Source organism: Hippopotamus amphibius, chromosome 11 (genome assembly GCF_030028045.1).
Source record: "Hippopotamus amphibius kiboko isolate mHipAmp2 chromosome 11, mHipAmp2.hap2, whole genome shotgun sequence".
NCBI classification, from domain to species: Eukaryota; Metazoa; Chordata; class Mammalia; order Artiodactyla; family Hippopotamidae; genus Hippopotamus; species Hippopotamus amphibius.
Genome location: NC_080196.1, coordinates 114745078 through 114764760, shown reverse-complemented (window position 1 = coordinate 114764760; position 19683 = coordinate 114745078). Strand labels below are relative to the sequence as shown.

At 46.4% G+C, this 19683-nt stretch overlaps 1 protein-coding gene across 3 annotated transcripts; it reads left to right on the top strand.

Moving 5' to 3' along the window:
• The first annotated feature begins 905 nt into the window (after positions 1–905).
• LOC130831033 (tigger transposable element-derived protein 1) lies at positions 906–7941 on the top strand. 3 transcript variants are annotated; one of them, XM_057698479.1, is made up of 3 exons: positions 906–2748; positions 7013–7069; positions 7695–7823. In XM_057698479.1, the coding sequence occupies exons 1-2, from the start codon at positions 978–980 to the stop codon at positions 7054–7056; spliced, it is 1815 nt and encodes a 604-aa protein (XP_057554462.1). In that variant the 5' UTR covers positions 906–977; the 3' UTR covers positions 7057–7069; positions 7695–7823. The 3 variants fall into 3 exon arrangements, with proteins under 3 accessions (XP_057554462.1, XP_057554460.1, XP_057554461.1); XM_057698477.1 differs by lacking the exon at positions 7013–7069 and having other exon boundaries at positions 7695–7941; XM_057698478.1 differs by having other exon boundaries at positions 7013–7824.
• Positions 7942–19683: the final 11742 nt, after the last annotated feature.

Below are 19683 nucleotides of genomic sequence, written 5' to 3'. Positions count from 1 at the left end.
AGGACTGTGAGGCAGGAATCCCGGCATGCAACGCGCGCAGCTGTCCCAGAAACCCCTTCGGGCGCAGCGGGTCCCGGCATGCAACGGGGCCGCGGGCCCACGACTCCTCCCATCACACGCTGGGGCCGGTCGTTGTGGGACTACCAGCCCCGGCGTGCCGCGCGGGCCGCGGTCCCGTGAATCCCGGCCGGGCGTTTGGGATCCCGGCGTGCCTCGCGGCGTCGTGGACTGCGGCCCCAGCATGCCGTCGCGGCCCGGGCGTGGCGCCGGGTGAGCGCCGGGTTCCCCGCGTCGCCTTGGCGTGCGTTCTTCGGGGGCTTCTCGGGCTCTGGCCCTCCCCGCCCTGTCCGGGCCGCCTCGCCGTCGCGCCCGCCTGGGGAGGCCGGGCGCCCCGCGCGCGGGGAGGGGGAGCCGCCTAGAGGAGAGCCCGTGCGGGAGGAGTGGGCGCGGGCGTCCGCGGCGGCCGTCAAGGTCTTTCCTGCCGGGGTTCGGGGAGCTGACCTTGGGGGGGCGGGGTGGACAGGAGCAGCTGTCCCGACGGCGGAGCGCGACGCGCCAGGCGGGAACTGACGTGCTTGAAGGACGGCGGAGCGCGGCGGTCGTACTGCGTGACTTTGCTGCCGTCGCCTTCCTGCGCTGGGCGGTTGCCGCCTTCTTTACAGGTTGAAGATTTGTGGCAGCCCTGCGGGGAGCAAGTCTATCCGCACCGATTCTTGCAGCTGCCGTAGGCGCTTCGTGTCTGATGTCACATGTGGGTAATCTCGCCGTGGTTCAGACTCCGCACCGCTGTTTGTTGGGATGGTCTCGGACGTTGCTGTGGTGGTTGTTCCGGAGCGCCGACAGCCGAGCGGGGGTGAGACGGGGGACCTAGCTGATAAATGCTGTGTGTGTTCTGAGGGCGCCTCCGCACCCCTCTCTGGCCGCCCCATCCCCCAGGACACCACAGCATCGCGGTTAGGCCCATTCATAACTGTGCCATGGCCTCTAAGTGTTCAAGTGAAAGGAAGAGTCGCACATCTCTCACTTTAAATCAAAAGCTAGAGATGATTAAACTTAGTGAGGAAGGCATGTCGAAAGCTGAGATAGGCCGGAGGCTGGGGCTCTTGCGCCAAACCGTTAGCCAAGTTGTGAACGCAAAGGAAAAGTTCTTGAAGGAAGTTAAGAGTGCTACTCCGGTGAACACACGCATGATAAGGAAGCAAAACAGCCTTATTGCTGATATGGAGAAGGTTTTAGTGGTCTGGATAGAAGATCAAACCAGCCACAACATTCCATTAAGCCAGAGCCTAATCCGGAGCAAGGCCCTGATGCTCTTCAACTCTATGAAGGCTGAGAGAGGCGTGGAAGCTGCAGGAGAAAAGTTTGAAGCCAGCAGAGGTTGGTTCATGAGGTTTAAGGAAAGAAGCCGCCTCCATAATGTAAATGTGCAAGGGGAGGCAGCCAGTGCTGATGCAGAAGCAGCAGCAAGTTATCCAGATCTAGCTAAGATCATCAAGGACGGTGGCTACACTACACAACAGATTTTCAATGTAGATGAAACAGCCTTATATTGGAAGAAGATGCCATCTAGGACTTTCATAGCTAGAGAGGAGAAGTCAATGCTTGGCTTCAAAGCTTCGAAGGACAGGCTGACTCTCTTGTTAGGGGCTAACGCAGCTGGTGACTTGAAGTTGAAGCCAATGCTCATTTACCATTCCGAGAATCCTAGAGCCCTTAAGAATTATGCTAAGTCTACTCTGCCTGTGCTCTATAAATGGAACCACAAAGCCTGGATGACAGCACACCTGTTTACAACCTGGTTTACCGAATATTTTAAGCCCACTGTTGAGACCTACTGCTCAGAAAAAAAGATTCCTTTCAAAGTATTACTGCTTATTGACAGTGCACCTGGTCACCCAAGAGCTCTCATGGAGATGTACAATGAGATTAACGTTGTTTTCATGCCTTCTAACACAGTGTCCATTCTGCAGCCCATGGATCAAGGAGTAATTTCAACTTTCAAGTCATATTATTTAAGAAATACATTTCGTAAGGCTATAGCTGCCGTAGATAGTGATTCCTCAGATGGATCTGGGCAAAGTAAATTGAAAAGTTTCTGGAAAGGATTCACCATTCTAGATGCTATTAAGAACATTCGTGATTCATGGGCAGAGGTCCAAATGTCAACATTAACAGGAGTTTGGAAGAAGTTGATTCCAACCCTCACAGATGACTTTGAGGGGTTCAGGGCTTCACTGGAGGAAGTAACTGCAGATGTGGTGGAAATAGCAAGAGAACTAGAGTTAGAAGTGGAGCCTGAAGATGTGACTGAGTTGCTGCAGTCACATGATAAAACTTTAACAGATGAGGAGCTGCTTCTTATGGACGAGCAGAGAAAGTGGTTTCTTGAGACGGAATCTACTGGTGAAGATGCTGGGAAGATGGTTGAGATGACAACAAAGGACTTAGAATATTACATAAACTTAGTTGATAAAGCAGCAGCAGGGTTTGAGAGGATCGACTCCAATTTTGAAAGAAGTTCTACTGTGGGTAAAATGCTGTCACACAGCGTCGCCTGCTACAGAGAAATCGTTCATGAAAGGAAGAGTCAATTGATGTGGCAGACTTCAGTGCTGTCTTATTTTAATAAATTGCCGCAGCCACCCCAGCCTTCAGCAGCTGCCACCCTGATCAGTCAGCAGCCAGCGACGTCCAGGCAAGACCCTCCACCAGCAAAAAGATTACGACTCACTGAAGTCTCCGATGATGGTTAGCATTTTTTAATGATAAAGTATTTTTAAGTTTAAAGGTATCTACACTTTTTTTAGACATAATGCCATTGCGCACTTAATGGCCTACCATATAATGTAGACATAACTTTTATATGCATTGAAAAACCCAAAATCCGGGAGACTTGTGATATTCGCTTTACTGCAGTGGTCTGGAATCAAACCCTTAATGTTACCGAGGCAGACGTGTCATGGTCTTTAGTTGGATATCTCTCTCCCTTTGTTCTTCTCTCCCCCCATTGAAAAACTATGTAAATTTTGTACATACCAAAGACTACGTAATCCTAAAATGAACCTACCTGCTAACCTAAAATTTAGAACATGACCAGTATTGTTACAACTGCCTGTGTGCTCCTACCATCCCGTCTTATCCCCTTGAATCCCCACCAGAGGTATTCGCCATCCTCAGCTTCATGTTTGCCTTTCTCCTTTTGTGTGGAGTTTTGCTGCATTTGTATATACGTATGCTCAAAGATACTGTCTAGTCGTGCTTGTTTTTGAGCTTTATAAAAATGCATCATGGGCTTCCTAGGTGGCGCAGTGGTTAAGAATCCGCCTGCCAATGCAGAGGTCATGGGTTCGATACCAGCTTCAGGAAGATCCCACATGCCAAAAAAAAAAAAAAAAAAATGCATCATATGCTTTTTTAATCTGTGAATGGCTTTTTCATTCATCACTGTATCCAAATTTCATTCACATTATTTTATATTGGTATAGTTTACCTATTGTGATTTCTGTATAGTAGCTCATCATGTGAATAATTATTAACAGGACATATTTACCCATTATTTTGTAGATGGATGTTCAGATTGTTTTCATGTTTTGGTATTATGGAATTTGCTGCAATGAACATACTTCTGCATGTTTCTTGGTGTAATGAGTTAAAATCTGAGGATATGTACATAAGTGTAGAGTTGCTGAATCAGGATATGATAATATTCAGATTTATGAGATAATGCCAAAATGATTATCTCAGTTTATATTCTCACTACATCCTCAACAACTTGATGGTATCAGACTTTTTAATCTTTGCCAATCTAAATGAAAATCTGTATTAAAATTAAGTTATGGTTTTAATTTGCATTCTTCTAATAGCCATTTTGGCTTAGTATCTTTTCCAATTTTTTAAAATTTACCTTTTGTGTTTTCTGCAAAAAGTCTATTCAAGTTTGTTGCTTACTTTTCTATTTGGTTGTTTTTTTCTTGTTGAGTGGTGGTGGTTCCCTGTGGTTTCTGAATACAGATCCTTTATTATTTATATGTTACCCTACCAATTTTTGGCTTGTCTTTTTCATCATCTTTTGAGAACAGAAGTCCTTAATTTTGAGAATGCATTCCCTAACCTGAGATTATAAAGATAGCTTCCTTTTTTACTCCTAAAATTTGTACAAGTTTGCCTTTCACAGCTAAGTCTAAATAATAAGAAATGGATGTTTTGTAGATGGTATAAGGCAGGGATCTGATCTCTTTCCCACATGGGTAACTAATTGTCCTAGCACTATATATTGAAAAGCTTATCTTGTTCTCACTGAGCCTTGGTGCCATCTCTGATACACAGTAAGTCTCTATAAATACATGAGCTTATTTTGGACTTTCTAGTCTAGGTGGTTCTTGTATTGTCTTAATTGCTGTAGCTTCATCATAAGGCGTGATATTTGGGAGGGCAATTGCCTCACAGTAGTTTACTTCTTTATAAGTTTCTTTAGAAGTTTTGTGGCTATTGGCCTTTGTTTCATAAATTTTTGAATTAATGTGTCACATTTATTAATTAAACTTGTTAGAGTTTTGATCAGAACTATATGGAATCTATAATTCAGTTTGGGGAGAAGTGACATCTTTGTGATTTTAATCTTCCCATCCATAAAAAGTATATCACTCCAGCTATTTAGGTCCCTTTTAGAATCTTCCAGTAAGACCTTATAATTTTCTGCATACAGGACTTGCACATTTTGGTTAGATTTATTCCCAGTTACTTTATTTTTTGTTGTTGATACTTTTGTTGATACATGATACTTTTAAAAAACTGACATTTTGTAATTGACTGTTGGTAGTATATAAAAATGCAGTAGATTTTTGTGAACTGATCTTATACCCATTTGCCTTAATGAGTTCTTTTAAATAGTATATAAGTAGATTCTTTGGCGTTTTCAATGTAGAAGTTCATATTATTTACAAATAATTGTTTTATTACTTCCCTAGTTTTATAGCTTTCTTTCTTTTTCATCTTACTGTGCTAGTTTACCATGTACTGCAGTGGTGAACAGGATCCGTTATTGCAGGGATCCAACATGTTTACAACATTGCCCCATTAGGGAAGATGTGTGATGAGAGTTTTTTGCATATCCATGATTAGGTAATAGAAACTTCAGTCTGTTCTTAGTCTCTTAAAAGATTCTTAAGACTATTATAGAATATTATCAAATGTTTTCTGCATCTTTTGAGGTGATCTTATGGCTTTCTCTTTGGTTAAAAGTATATGTATGCACACACACACAGATGTGAGTCTGTTTATATACCTAAGTTAAAGTATGCATTCCTGGGATAGACCCAGTTCACTGACTAGATTTAGTTAGCTAATATTTCACTTAATATTTTTAATCCATGTTTATGAGTGAGAATAGTCCATAAGTTTCCTCTTCTGTATTATCCTTATTTAACTCGATATCAAGGCCAGTAGGTGTCATGAGATGAGTTGGGGAGCTTTCCTTTTCTGTTTCTAGTTCTGCTTCTGAAAGAGTTTTTGTAAGTATGGAATGATCTATTTCTTGAAGGTTTGGTGTAACTAGTCTTTGTAACCTTTTGGTCTTGGTATTTCTTTGTGGGAAGATTTTACCCTAATGACTCAATTTCTATTCTAGTTATAGGTCTGTTCACATCTTATAGTTCATCTTGAGTCATTTCAGAAATTGCATTTTTTAGGAATTTTCTCAATTTATTTGGATTCATTCTTGTTTCTAGCATCCTAAATTGGATGTTTAAAGCATTAATTTTAGCCTGTCTTCTTTTTTAAGTAAAACCTTAATGCCATTTGTGTCCTACCAAGTGTCACTCTTGCGTCCTCGCACTAGTTTTGATGTGTAGTTTCTCCATCATCAGTCCTTCAGTTATTCGTTTACATCCATTATGCTCGTTTTCTTTGACGGATGGCTTATATACAAGTGTATTTTAAAATGTCCAAAGCATGGGAATTTTTCTCCATCTTTTTATTTTTTTTAAGTTTTATTGAGATATAATTGACATAGAATAAATTACAAATGTTTAAAGTGTACAATTTGAGATTTTTTTCTTATTAGTAATGTATATATGGCAATCCCAATCTCCCAGTTCATTCCCCCCCTCCCTCCTTGGTGTCCACATGTTTCTTTTTATTGTTGACTTCAAAGTTAATTGCATTATGGTTAGATAACATAATCTGAATGATACTACATCTTCAAAATTTAATGCAGTTAACATAATCCCGGTATACGGTTAATATGTGCTTCAAAAGAATGTGTCGTCTTTATTTGAATAAGGATTCTATATCTACTCAATAGGTTAAGCTTGTTGAATGTGTTATTAAAATTTCCCATTTTTGTTTTCTGACTGATCGAGAAATGAATGAGAGATATATGTTGAAATCTCTTACTGTGATAGTGGACTTGCCGAATTCTCCCTGTAGTTTTATTAATTTTTGTGTGTACACACACACACACACACACACACACACACACAGCTGTACATACATATACACAGACGGGTTGGGGGTAGAGGTTGGTATTAAGGCGCACACATTAAAGGTTTTCTGTCCTTGAGGAATTGAAACTTTTCATTATGTAGAGCGCTCTGTGTGCTGAATAATGCTTGCCTCTTAAAATGTATTTTGCTTGAAGTAATATGACTGTCTTAACTTTCTTTTAATAAACGCTTGCCTAGTATATACTTACTTTTAGTCTTTTTATACCTTAAGTTTAGGTATTCTTTTATAAATGACATCTAGTTAGACTTTCATAATTCATTCTGACAATCTCTGTTTTTTAGCTGGGAAGTCCAGTACCCTTACGTTTACCCTTCCAGTTTTTCTGTGGATGTCTTTTGTCCCTTATCTTTTTTCCCTTTGAGGACATATTGAGATCTGGTTTTCTGTTTATTTTCTTATTATATTTTTTCTTATTCCATTTTTTTCTCTTTTGGTGATCACCACTAAAATTGTACCTTTGCAGTGTTGTGATTTATAGGAAAAATGTATATTTGGTCTTCATCCACAGTGCCTGGGTCACAGCTCCGAAAACCCTTGGAACTTCCTGAGTGAAAAGAACAATGGGGTAAGATTTGGGCTGTGGTCCTTAGTTCCTGAAAACACTTTCAGGAGGGCCCTACCCAAGGGTAGGGGCTGGTTACCTGCAGAACCAGCCGTAGGATTAGAGGGTTGGAACCTTCACCCCTCTGGGGAGAACAGAGGGGCTGGAGATTGAGCCAATGGCCGATGAGTTAATCAATTGTGTCTGAGTAAGGAAGTGTCCATAAAACCCCCAAAGGACAGGATCTGGAGAGCTTCCAAGTCTGTGAACACCTGGAGACCTGAGAGAGTGGTGCACCTGGAAGGAGAAGGGGGGCTACATGCCCCTCCCATACACCTTGCCCTGTGTATCTCTTCCATCTGGATGTTCATCTGTATGCTTTTTCCATACCCTTCTGTGATAAACTGGTAATCCAGTAAGAAAACCGGTTTTCCTGAGTGCTGTGAGCTGTTCTAGCAAGTGAATCCAACCTTAGGAGGGAGTTGTGGGGGAACCTCTTGTAACCGGGAAGAGCTAAATTGGACTCCATGTTTGATCTGTTTCTTTGACGTTAACGTGTGCTTTGTCCTGCTTTTGTTATAATCATACATGCTGGCCTGCCTCAGGGAAGCCTGCACCTCTGCCTGAATGTTAAAATGCCTCTGTGCAGCTCACAGACAGACACTCTGCCCTGCCCACCTGTGTGAATGCCTGAAATCAACACATCCCCTCACCGAGGCTGGTCATTCCTCCAGGTGTTCTGCAAGACTGATGGCCCTTTCACTCTACGTCCTCACAGCCTCTCCCTCTCTGATTCTGTAAAACAAAGTGGCATCCAGACCCTGATAAGACGGTTTTTCAGAGACACTAGTCTGCCATTTTCCTGGACTGCTTGCTTTCCGAATAAAGTCGTGTTCCTTGCCTCAACACCTCGTCTCCGATTCATTGGCCTGTCGTGTGGCGAGCAGAGCGTGATCCCTTAACACGCTGATTCATAGCCAGTTGATAAGAAGTAAGATGCAAGTAACAACTGGACTTGTGATTGGCATCTTGAGTTGGAGGGGGTCGTCGGAATCTCGGGTTTGTGACTAGTGGGTCCAGGAACCCAAAAGAACCTTGCGTTTCTAACTTAAAGTTAATATTCCAGTTTCCTTCCAAACAGTATATAGATCTTAAACTATACGTCTGTTCTTGTCTAAACTTACACACTATAGCTGTCTAATATTTTTGTTCTGCATTTTCTAACAACTCCCAAATTAGACATGATTTTGTACACATTTGTTTTAATTCATATTTACCAATTTATTCCTCACCACTTTTTCTAACATTTCATATCTTCCTTTTATTTTGTAACAATTTATTACGAAAGAGATACATTCCAGTGAAAGGAAACTGGTTCTCCTAAAATGATGGATATCTAAAATATTTGTATAATATATAATCGACATGTGACATGTACCATGTCATACACATTTGTATATATATGTTGTATTGTAAATAAGTCACATCTTATCTATGGGATTAGGGCTTACCTTGGAGGACATTCTTTAGAATTCCTGTAGTAAAGTTCTGTTGGAGTTAAATTCTCGGTTTCTGTTTATTTGAGAATGTTGTATTTTGCTCTCATTGTGGAAAGGTAGTTTTGGTAGGCACACAGTTATAGGGTGATAGTGGCTTTTTTATTTAGATGACATTTCATTGGATTCTGGTTTCCATTTTTTATTGTTGAAAGTCTGTTAATCTGGTTGTTGTGGCTTTGTAGCTTTGGGGTTCTGTAATTTTGTTGCAGTATGTCTAAAGGTAGGTTCCTTTTTGTTTATACTCTTTGGAATTTATTGTGAATTCATGAATTTCATTAGTTCTTGAAAATTCTCAAGCATTATCTCTGTAAATATTTCTCTTCAGTCTCTCTGGAACTCTGAGTAGATATTTGTTGAAACTTCTTATTCTATAATCATTTCTCAGTCTTTTAAAAGTTTTTCCTCTTATTTCTCCATCCAGCATTCTGGGGAATTTCCTCAAATAGTGGCTGCAGTTTATTAATCTCACTTCATCTGTGTGTAATCTGCCGTCTAACTCATCTTTTGAAGCTTTACCTCAAAAATTATTTTTTACATTTATGAAAGTTCTGTTTGGATGTTTTTCAGATACGCCTGTTCATTTATAGTAAATTTTTACTTATTATTTTGGTAATTTTATTTTATCTTTTATCGTTCACACCTGATTTGTCACATTCTGAATCTGATCATCTGAATAACTGAGGCCTTGGTGGGTCTGAGTCTGCTTTCTGTCTGCACTTGTCCTCACCCCTTCTTCCTTCCTTTTGTGGTGGGTGCTCTTTGAGAGCTCATGTTTGGTTGCTGGTCTGGGGGGGGTCCTCGTGACACTCGCTGTGGGGAGAACCAGAGGACCCAGGATGGGGACACTTCGGGATCCTTCCAGGTAGGAGCCTAGAGTCCGCCTCTCCTGCCGTGCCAGGAGCCCAGGGCCACCCTCCCCACCTCGCAGCCTTAGGTGATTCCGCTACCGCAGGTGCTCTGGGGGCAGCCCTGCTGCTTGTGTGTTCTTACTGGTTCCCTCCCTGGGTCAAGCCTATTAGGATGTCCTTGGTTTGAGAGACTTCATGTTGTCCCTTACGTCCTTCAAGCCCAATACTGGCATGAAAATTAAGTCCTGGACAAAAATCTAATTTGTTCTGTAGTGTGAGGGCCCTTCAGAGTTTCTAGATTGCCATACCACCCAAGTGGAAGTTCTTGTCTTGATTTTTCTTCTCTGCTTGTTTTTAAATGGATCAAATGACCAAAGGAGGAAACATTCCCTTCCTCCCTCCCCCTCCCCTCCTCCCCTCCCGGTTTTCTCCCCTCTTTTTTTCCCTCCCTCTGGTTGTCTGCCTTTTCTGGTCTGTATTTCAAGGCACTAGTCTTAGTGGAGTCATGTGCTCACTGTCCCTTTTGTTTTGGTGAGCGGGACAGAGGAAAAAGGCAGAAGTAGAGAAAGTTCCTGTTAGTGGAAGAGCACTGTTGACATGTTTGGGAAAAAGAGATACTTGTGAGTTAAGAATTTTAAGTCATTTGTAGGAGAGACCTCCATAAGAGAAGCTATTTACAGACAACAAATACATCTGCACATAGGATGTTGTTATGTGACGTTATTATATAACAACACAATACACAGACCAGTTGGATCTGTTCTATAAAGCGTGTAACTACCAGGGCTATTCTTGCTTAATCAATGATTTACTGACTCTCTTTACCACTCCCACGGGCTTGGCTACACAGCATTTTACTTTCAGTAAAATGGCTCTTTGAGAAGAGAGGAATAATGAAAACAAATGTGTTTTGGCTAAAAGCAGCATCCTACCATTTTTGAAAAAGGGAGCAGTCGTACACACTGTGTGCATCTTGGAAAGGAAAAGACAGCCGGGAAAACAGAAATGGTTCCTGTGCTCAGGAGAAGGCAGGGTCAGGAGGAGTGAGGACGTCCGTGGAGCTGTTACTGTGAGAGCAAGCTGGTGTGCGGTGCAGGCTGATTTCTCACCGGCAGTCAGAAACAGTCCCTTTGGACAACCCCAGAAGTCTACCAGCGTAGAGGGTGCACGTCAGAACCTACGCACACGCCCGGCGAGATCTCCCAGGATGCTTCTCATACAAACTGACTTTTTCAGGAGCATTTCCTAGCACTTCGGAGTTGCTAGGTAATCACGAGAAAAGAAATAGGTGAATTCTCCTTGCTCTCTTTATTGTTTTACTTCCCAGTGAAGGGAAGTCTGCTTGGTTCTACTGGAATAGCCCATGAGACTGTGACCCTAGTGACAGTACACAGAGCTAGAAGAGGTTGCTTTTCTCAGAATCTTCACCAAGTATATTGTCTGTTACAGTGGGGTAGAGGTGGCATGGAAGCATTGTACTAGTTGAGCCTTCCTGTATGGCTTGGGTTTAGGTTTTTTTTTCTTTCTTTATTTGGTTGCGCTGGGTCTTAGTTGCGGGAGGCAGGCTCCTTAGTTGTGGTTTTCCGGCTCCTTAGTTGTGGTTTGCCAGCTCCTTAGTTGTGGCATGCGAACTCCTAGTTGTGGTATGCATGTGGGATCTAGTTCCCCGACTAGGGATCGAACCCAGGCCCCCTGCACTGGGAGCTCAGAGTCTTAACCACTGTCCCCTCGGGTGTAATTTTTTAAATTATTATTTCAAGTCAGGTGTTAAGAGAACATACTTTACAGTGAATCGATTCATATCTCCAAGCCACAGGTTTTCATTTGAAAGTTCACTTTATCAGATTCAGAACTAGGTAGTCAGCCTTTGTCCTGGACTGAGGGTCAGCTTTTCTAGGTCTGAGGCGGTCCCACTGTGTTACATGGGCAGGAACGAGTTAACGGGCTCTGCCATGTCCATTTTATCTGCCGTGTCACATGTTCTCTCTGGAACAGCAGGACAGCAGGCTCCTAACCACTGCGTGTGGCTATGTTTGCTTTGCTGCTAGGAAAAGTATATTTTTTGGGAAAATGAGCATGAGATTCATTTGATTTTATACCATCAGATGGGTGTTAAAAGAAAACACAAGGCTTTATAGGCTGAATGCAGAGTCCATGCAGCTTACAGAGGATTTCCTCTGTTTATTTTTTAAATTCCTATAGGAGATTACTGATGATTTATTTGGCCATGGGTTTAAGAAGAATCTTTATCATTTAAGGTTGTGTGCTGAAATATTTACAGGTGCAATAAAAGGATACCTGGGATTTGTTTCTAAGTAATCAGATTTAGGCGTGATTGAACAAGATAGATTCTGTGCTGATAATTGTGGAGAGGGGTAAGAGCAATGTCAGTATTTTTGCATGTTTGAAAACTTTCATAATAAAAAGTAAAATGTTGTGTTAGAGGAAATAATCTTCCTGCAGAAATTCCACCTGTAATTTATGTACAAATTACCTCCTAATTTGCTTCTCATCTTACAACTGCCAAGTTTCCATTACGGCTGCTGGAGAGAGAGTTTATACAAAGCAGGTCCCAAGATGACCATCTTCGTGTAACTCACAACAGAGACTGGGTTGGAGCCATCGCCTGTCAATTGTCCTCTGAATCCGGCACAAGACAGACACGAGAATATACTGTGGGGTGAGGGAGTCCTTAATAGGAAGAAATCTCTCTCCAGTGACTCTTTAAACTGCTCTTTTGTGTTAAACTTTACGAGATAGGCCAGGAACGTCCTAGAATTTCAAGTTCTGTTCCATTGGTCTTTATGTCTGTCCTTATGCTAACACCACATGATCTTGATTTCTGTAGCTTTTTGGTAAGTTTGAAACCCAATAGTGTAAGTTCTCCATCGTTGTTCTCTGTCAAAATTGTCTTGGCTGTTCTAGGTCGCTTTCCTGTCCATATAATTAATAGGATCATTTTGTAAATTTCTACAAAAAGCATGCTGGGATTTTGATAATGATTGCATTGAATCTCCACAATTTGTAGGGAGTTGACATATAAATAATATTGAATGCTTCAATCTGTGAACATGGGATATGTCTCCATTTAAATTTTCTATAATTTTTCTCAGTGATGTTTTATAGTTTTCAGTGAATTAATCTTGCATTTCTTTTTTCACATTTAATACTAGGTATTTTGTTCTTTTTGATGCTACTGTAAATGGAATTGTTTTCTTAATTTCATTTCAGATTGTTTGATGATAGTACAGTTGATCCTTGAGCAACACGGGGCTTAGAGGCACCAACCTCCCGTGCAGTCAAAAATCTGTGTATAAGTTCTGACCTCCCCCGAAACTTAACTACTGACAGCCTAGTGTTGACTGGAAGCCTTACCGATGACATGAAGGGTCGATTAACACATTTTTTATATGTTATACGTATTATACACTGTATTCTTATAAAACGTAAGCTAGCGGAAAGAAAATTTTATTAAAAAATTATAAGGAAGAGAAAATACCTTTACAGGCATATATGAATTTATCTAAAAAGCCGGCACATAAGGGGACCTGCACAGCTCAAACCCATGTTGTTCAAGGGTCAACTGTGTGTGAAAACAGAATTGATTTTTGCACAATGATCTTATATCCTGCAATCTTGATAAGCTTATTTATTCTAGTGAGTTTATTTTGGTTTATTAGAATTTTCTTTATACTGGACCAGGTCTTCTGTGAATGGACAGTTGCATTTCTTCTTTTCAACCTTTATGCCTCCGTTTATTTTCCTTTCTCTCATCCTCTGCCTTCCTCTTTGGGGGAGTGAATATCGCGCTGTGCGACCTCCGGCGCGGTGCTGACTCGGAGTGGCCAGAACAGCTGTCCTTGCCTTGTTTGCCGCGGTCGGGAGGGAGAGCAGTCGCTGACTGAGCTGTGCAGCTTTGTGTGCGTGTCCGTCACCAGGCTGTGGAAGGGTCCTCGTGTATGGGGAGGTTTCTGTCTGCGTTTTATCGCGGATAGGTGTTGATTTTCTCCGTGAGAGTTTGCCACATCTATGGATTGATCAGTTTTCAGGTGTTCATCCAACCTGCATTCCTGGGATGAATTCTAGTTAGTCGTGGTTGAGAGTACATTTTTATGCTGTTGGATTCCGTTTGCTAAGATCTTGCTAAGCGTTTTTATGTTAAAGTTCATGAGAGAGTTTGGTGTGACGTTTTCGTGTCATATTTTGTCTGGCTTTCGTGTCAGGGTGGTAGTGGCCACATAGAATGAGTTGGAAAGTGTTGCCTCCTCTTTTTTTCTGAAAGAGATTTTCTGTATCTGATGGAATTCGCTGTTGAAGCCATCTGGGACTGAGCTTTTCTTTTCTTTGAAGATTTAAAGTCACCAACTGAATTTCTTTACTTGTGACAGGTCCATTCTGATTTCCTAGTTCTTCTTGAGTCAGCTTTGATCATTTGTGTCTTCCTAGGAATCTGTCCATTTCATCCTCATTGGTATAAAGTGCTTCAGGTTCTGTTACAACCCTTCTCAGCACGGCTGGTCGCGAAGCCCCTCTTCCTTGCTGGCTTCGCTCATCGACTCCTCTCTGCTTCCGTGGCCAGTCTAGCTCAGGGCTCCTCAACTTGAGAACTGTTGGCATTGTGGGCTGAAGAATTCTCTGTTGCGAAAGGCTGTCCTGCACATTATAGACTGGCTGACTGGCTGACGTGCAGACGGGCCTTCAGGCACGCGACGTGGGGGGCGAGGAGCGGAAGCAGGCCCGGGCAGGGGGAGACGCGGGGCTGCGTGGCCGTCAGAGTCGTCGGGCTGCTCCTCCGGCCCTCCTCGGGCCCCGGTTGCTGAGGCGGAGGCTCTGAGGTTGGAGGGGCGTCCGCACTTCTGCAGCAGCTGGGCGGCGGAGCCCTCCTGGGGGCGGATCAGGGCGGGCGCTTCTGCGGGCCTGTGAAGGCACCTTCTCAAGCTTCCAGGAGCGGGAGACCAGCGTAGGGCGTGAAGACGTGCGCCGTGGCCGTGGCAGAACTAAGCGTATGCTGGCTTCTCTGGGGGTCTCGGGGCCACACTTCTACGCCCTGCCACTGCACACTCCAGGCAGGACCCGAGGCCACTCCCAGGGCTCTCCCTCCCAGAAAATGTGCCGTGCACAGAGGGTTTGTTTTCCACTTTATCCACACCTGTAGCTGCGTGAGGCTGAGCCTGCATCTCAGCTGGAAAATCAACACTTGAATCCTAAATAATAATAATTACTGTTTCTGGTTATTTTGAATCCACTGACAAAGACCTTTACAGAATAATTGCACTGATCAATCCCCTATGAGTTGCAGGGGAAGGTTCTTGAGTTGGTGTGTGATGAGAACATTAGCGTGAAATCTGTAGTGGGGCTCTGTTCAGCAGGGGTAATTGTAAGGAATACATCGTGTTAAACTGCCTGACGTAGCGTCTTGTAATAACACATGGTTTCCATCAAGGAGCAGATGTTTCCCAGCCTCCCCTTAGAATAAAACATCATAATCTAACCACACCCACCAACGCCACTGCGAAGCGGGAGTGAAGCACAGGCTGCACGTTGCAGATCGGTGTAATTGCAGCTTGAAAGCACTTTTTAGGGTGAAATGGCCTTTAAAAGAAACAACTTTTTAGAATATCAGCCAAAGGAATCCCGGGAAAACTGTTTAACAGGAACTGAAGCTGTGGTTTACAAACAAACGTGAAAGAATCGATTTCTATTTGAGGTGTAAATAGAAACCCCCGGATGTAAACTTCTTGTCCCCAAGACAAAGCAAAGAAAAAGATGCCCTTGTCGCGAGAACAGTATTTTCTCTTTCTGTTCATATTGAATCCTTTCATAATCGTTCTTTTTTGAAAATTGAGATATAATTTCTACCAGGCGATTCATCCCTTTCAAGTGTAACATTCAGTGGGTTTTGGTATATTCAAAAAGGTAGGCAAGCCGTGGCGCTGTCTAACACTAGAACTTTCCCTCCCTGCAAAGAATACCTGGGGCCCAGTTTAGCAGGAGCTCGCTTCTGGGCGTAATGAGAGGTCCCGGCCACCAGATGGAGACGTCCCTTCAGCGAATTTCCCTGCGAAGCCTGGTGCTGAGCTGAGCTCCGTGGGGCAGGGCGGGATGGGGTGGGATGCAGGGATTTCAGGGCCCTTGTGATTCTCCGAAGGCAAGTGTCCCCAACCTGCAACACGGAGGCTCTCTGGGTAGCATAGGGACAGGCATGTTTTAACTGACTCATTATGTGGTTATTATGTATTTGTTTGAATGTGTGAATAGGAAAAATATAACAAATACATTAAGCCTGTGATGTTATTCGTTTTACTTAGGATAAGGACAAGTTTTCTTTTAAAGGATTACACTTAAAATTACTTTCAAGAAAATTATTAAGTAACTAAATAGCACAAGTAGTGTGTGAATGTGTCAAGAGTTGTGTGGGCGCTCAGGCAGCCGGGGCTGGGAGTGGTGCCGGGAGGAGTCAGCAGGAAGCCCTTAGCCACAGCGAGCACGGGGACGATCCTCTCCTGTGTGGCTGGGCGTCCACCCCTGCTGCTGGGCGGGGGGCAGCCCCAGCTCGCTCGCTCAGGGTCTCCCGGCCTCTGGAGCAGGAGGCCTGGGTTTGTTTTGTGCTCTCGGACAGCCGTGCCGGGGAGAGCCGCCCTCAGTCATCTGGAAGCTTCTCTCGCGGGTGCTGCAGGTCTACGGAGGCCCACCTGCGCGTGCCGAGAGTCCTGTGTGTGGCCCGGCGCACAGTAGGGTCAGCAGGAGCACCGCACAGGGAGGATCTCTCGGGGCAAACAGCAGGTAGCAGGGCTTAGTGAATAGCTTTGAAGCCGGAAATCAGGATGAATGAATGAACCAATTAGATAATAAACACAGTACCTGGTCTGAAAGAATTAACAAGCTTCAAAATCTATCAACATTGCAAAACCCAGAGTCCTGCAGAGAAGCCGATGTGGCTGCCCCGTCCCTGGTGGTCTCCCTTCCTGGAGCTGTGGGGTCAGCACCCTGAACCAGTTGGAGTTTTCTTTCCGGTCACCACACTGGGGCACGATTTGCCTTCACACGTGCGTGTGCAAGAGGAATCTGTGTTCCTGTAGTCCGTGTCCTCCACATGAAATGGCACAACCCGGGCCAGTCAACAAGGGGAGAGAGGACCCGGCTTTGGAGACAAGTGCTGTTGTCGTGCCGGGAAGTGAGGTGGGCGTTCAGAGAGGAGCCGAGAGCGTGAGGGTCACGTGTCCCGAGTGGGGACAGGAAGCGGGAGCCTTGCCACGTGCACGGACCTCGGGGGCCGCGCCCCTGCCTGGTGGGCCCGGTACCAGTGCCCCCTCTCCACCCCGTGATGCCCTGGCCACAGAGGACGTACGCGCCGCCCTGCTTGTAGCAAAGTGTGAGGCGAGGAGGGCAGGGGGTCTGCTGGCCAGAGCCTGGGTGGTCTCACCGAGGCCTGTCACATGGCGAGGAGTGGGTCGTCATGGAGGCCTGAGGGTGGTGGGGCCCGGGGGAGCACAGAGCTGGGAGGCCTGGGGCGAAGGTGTGCAGAGGCGCTGGGGTTACGCCGCCCAGGCCTCCGAGGCTCCCCGCGCTACGCCCCCCTGGCGTCTAGATGGGCGGCTAGCGGCCGTCGTCAGTTACGGAGGACAGGAAGCTGGGACCCAGGTCCTGACCCCTGAGACAGAGCAGGGTCTGCCGTTCCCACGGGAACACAGGCCCTGTGGGCCCAGCGGCTGGGAGCCGGCCTGCGAGGGCTGCGGAGGCGGCCGCGGGGACGGTGCCGGAGCCGCTCACCGGCAGGGAGGCGCTGAGGACGGGAGCTGGGCCGGGAGTTCCAAGGCGAGCGTTCCAGAGCGGCCTTCTCCCTCTTCCTGCCTCTCTCTCTCTATCACAGATTTTTATTAGCAGAAAACTTATTTGGAGATGACGTTGGTTATCAATGTCAAAAACAGTAATTACGGGTATATCTTAATTGAATGAGTTAAATTTTACAAACCTATGTACAAAGTAGCTTAGAGAAAGATGAAGTCACATATTAAAACACAGTGACAGCTGGGTGTGTCCCCCAAAGCATTGAAAGCTATGTGTCCACAGTGTCACTGTTCTGAACGGAACAGCCATAGGTGTCTGTCGACTGACGCATGGATAAGAAAATGTGGTCACAGACACGGGAATATGATTCATCCCTGAAAAGGAAGGAAACTCTGACTCAGGCCACGACACGCGTGAGCCCGGCGGTCGCTGTGCTCAGTGAGAGGCACCTGTCACAACGAGAACACTGTCTGATCCCACCCCTGTGAGGGACGTGGGGTCGCGGGGTCGTCAAGATCCGAGAAAGCAGAGGGTGGGGCGGGGGAGTTAGGGCTTAGCAGGGACTGAGTCTCAGTTCTACTAGGTGGGCATGCTGAGGGCCGCTGAGCTGTGCACTTAAAATGGTTAGGCTGGCAGAATTTACCTGCATTTTACCACAATTTTAAACACAGGGCAGGAGCTTGGCACCACGGGAGGGACTCAGCGCACAGCGATGCTTCGTTGGGTGTTTCTCTGTAGCGGCTCCGTGGTGCGGCCCCGTCTGCAGGGCTCGTGGGGCCGCAGGGCTCCTCTGCGGGCCCTGTTCCTCTGGAGGCACGAAACGTGTGGGCTTTGTTTTGATTCTTTCAGATGGCAAGGCGGAATTCCAGCATCACAGTTAGCTGCTGGGACCGGCCCTCGGAGCTGGTGTTTCAGGCGCAGAGGAGACAGAGGCCCCGTCAGGGTGTCCGCCCGCAGGCTCCCCGGGGAGAACGGCGCGCGCCACACGCCGCCCCGGGACGTGTGTGGGGTCGCATCCTTGGTGCCCTCTCCCGGCCCTTTTCATTCCGTGTCGTGTGGCCGGCCACATTCCATCCACCCCATGGAAGGAATGTGTGGCATATTTTAAGTGGCTGTCATTCTTTTTTTTTTCAAGTCTCACAAAAACCTGCCCTAATGGTCCGAGGCCGTTTCCTCCCACTCAGCCTCCCAGTGAAAAAGTCTCCGGCTGCCAGGAGCCTCCGCGTGGTCCCCGTCCTCCCGCGGCTCAGGCTCAGGGCCTGCCTCCCCCTGAGCAGAGGGCCGCAGGGGCTTGCCGACACGCGCCGCAGTGGAGGGAGGCGTCCTCAGAGTGTTTCCACTCCATCGGGAGTGTCTCGTAGCCTGAGTCGCTGGTCTGAGGACGGAAAGTGCAGTGAGAACAATACGAAGAGCGCAGGGGGCCCCGGAGGTACAGAGCAGGGCAACCCGCCAGCGTACACGGGAGCAACATGAATGCTCTTTTCTGGTAGAAACGTCTCAAGAAATGTCACTTCTCAAGAAATGTTTTCACCAAAACTTTGAAGCCTATAAAAGCTTTCTAGGCCTGAGTTTTTTATTTGCAGAGTCCCAACATTGGCAAAGTTTGCCTCGGCACAGACGCCTGGCGGGGCAGAGCAGAGCTGAGCTCAGTGTTCTCACTTTCAAACAGAGACGTTTAAAGCCAACAACACTTTTCACGTGGTTGGTGACAAGGCCAGGTGGACGTGTACTCCCAGCCGTGCCCCTTACAGGCGCGTCTTTTCTGATTCTGGCCAGAGGGAAGCAGGGCTGCAGGCCACCAGCAGGAGGCCTTGGGGAGGCCACCGCAGAACCTCGCGCGAAAAACCTGGAATCCGCCCCATTTTGGAGACTCCAGAGGCACCCACGGCTCAGAAACTGGCCCCCTGGCTCGGGAGCCGAGCTTCTCATCGAGCACCTCTCCAGACCCTGGGCGTGATGCTGATGTGGACAGGAGCCTGGGTGCCTTGCTGTCCTCGGGGGGGGGGGGGGGTGGGGGGAGGCTGCCCTTGTTGCAGCGACTAGAGGGGACGTTCCTGCCAGAGGCCACAGGTGGCCTGAGGCACACCCACACGGGGCTGGGCTGCGGTTCCTCCCCCCCCCCCCCCCCCCCCCCCGCCGTGGCCGTCAGGAGCCAGGGGCCCGGCCCCTCCCCAGGTCTTCCAAGAGCAGACCCCTCACCCTGAGGCTCACAGAGGCAGCTGGGGCGAGTCAGGGCTGCTGTCTGCACGGAGCTACGCGGGGCCCAGGCTCCGGGGCGCGTCCCCCCGTGGGCTCGTCTGGGGCGGGTTTCGTGCCTGGAGCCGTGTGAGCCTGACACTGAGGGCTCAGCTCAAGTGGGGGCAGAGGCCCCGTCTGCAGGGCCTGGCAGCCCACGTTCCGGCTCCGGAGGCCCCTGCCCCGCACGTCTGCTCAGGCCTCCCCG

What these genes read in the sequence shown, in the direction of transcription:
- LOC130831033 (XM_057698477.1), top strand. Translation starts at nt 978, where the DNA reads ATGGCCTCTAAGTGTTCAAGTGAAAGGAAGAGTCGCACATCTCTCACT. An exon ending in CACTGAAGTCTCCGATGATG is followed by an intron (nt 2,749 to 7,694) that starts GTTAGCATTTTT and finishes GCCTCTGTGCAG; the next exon opens with CTCACAGACAGACACTCTGC.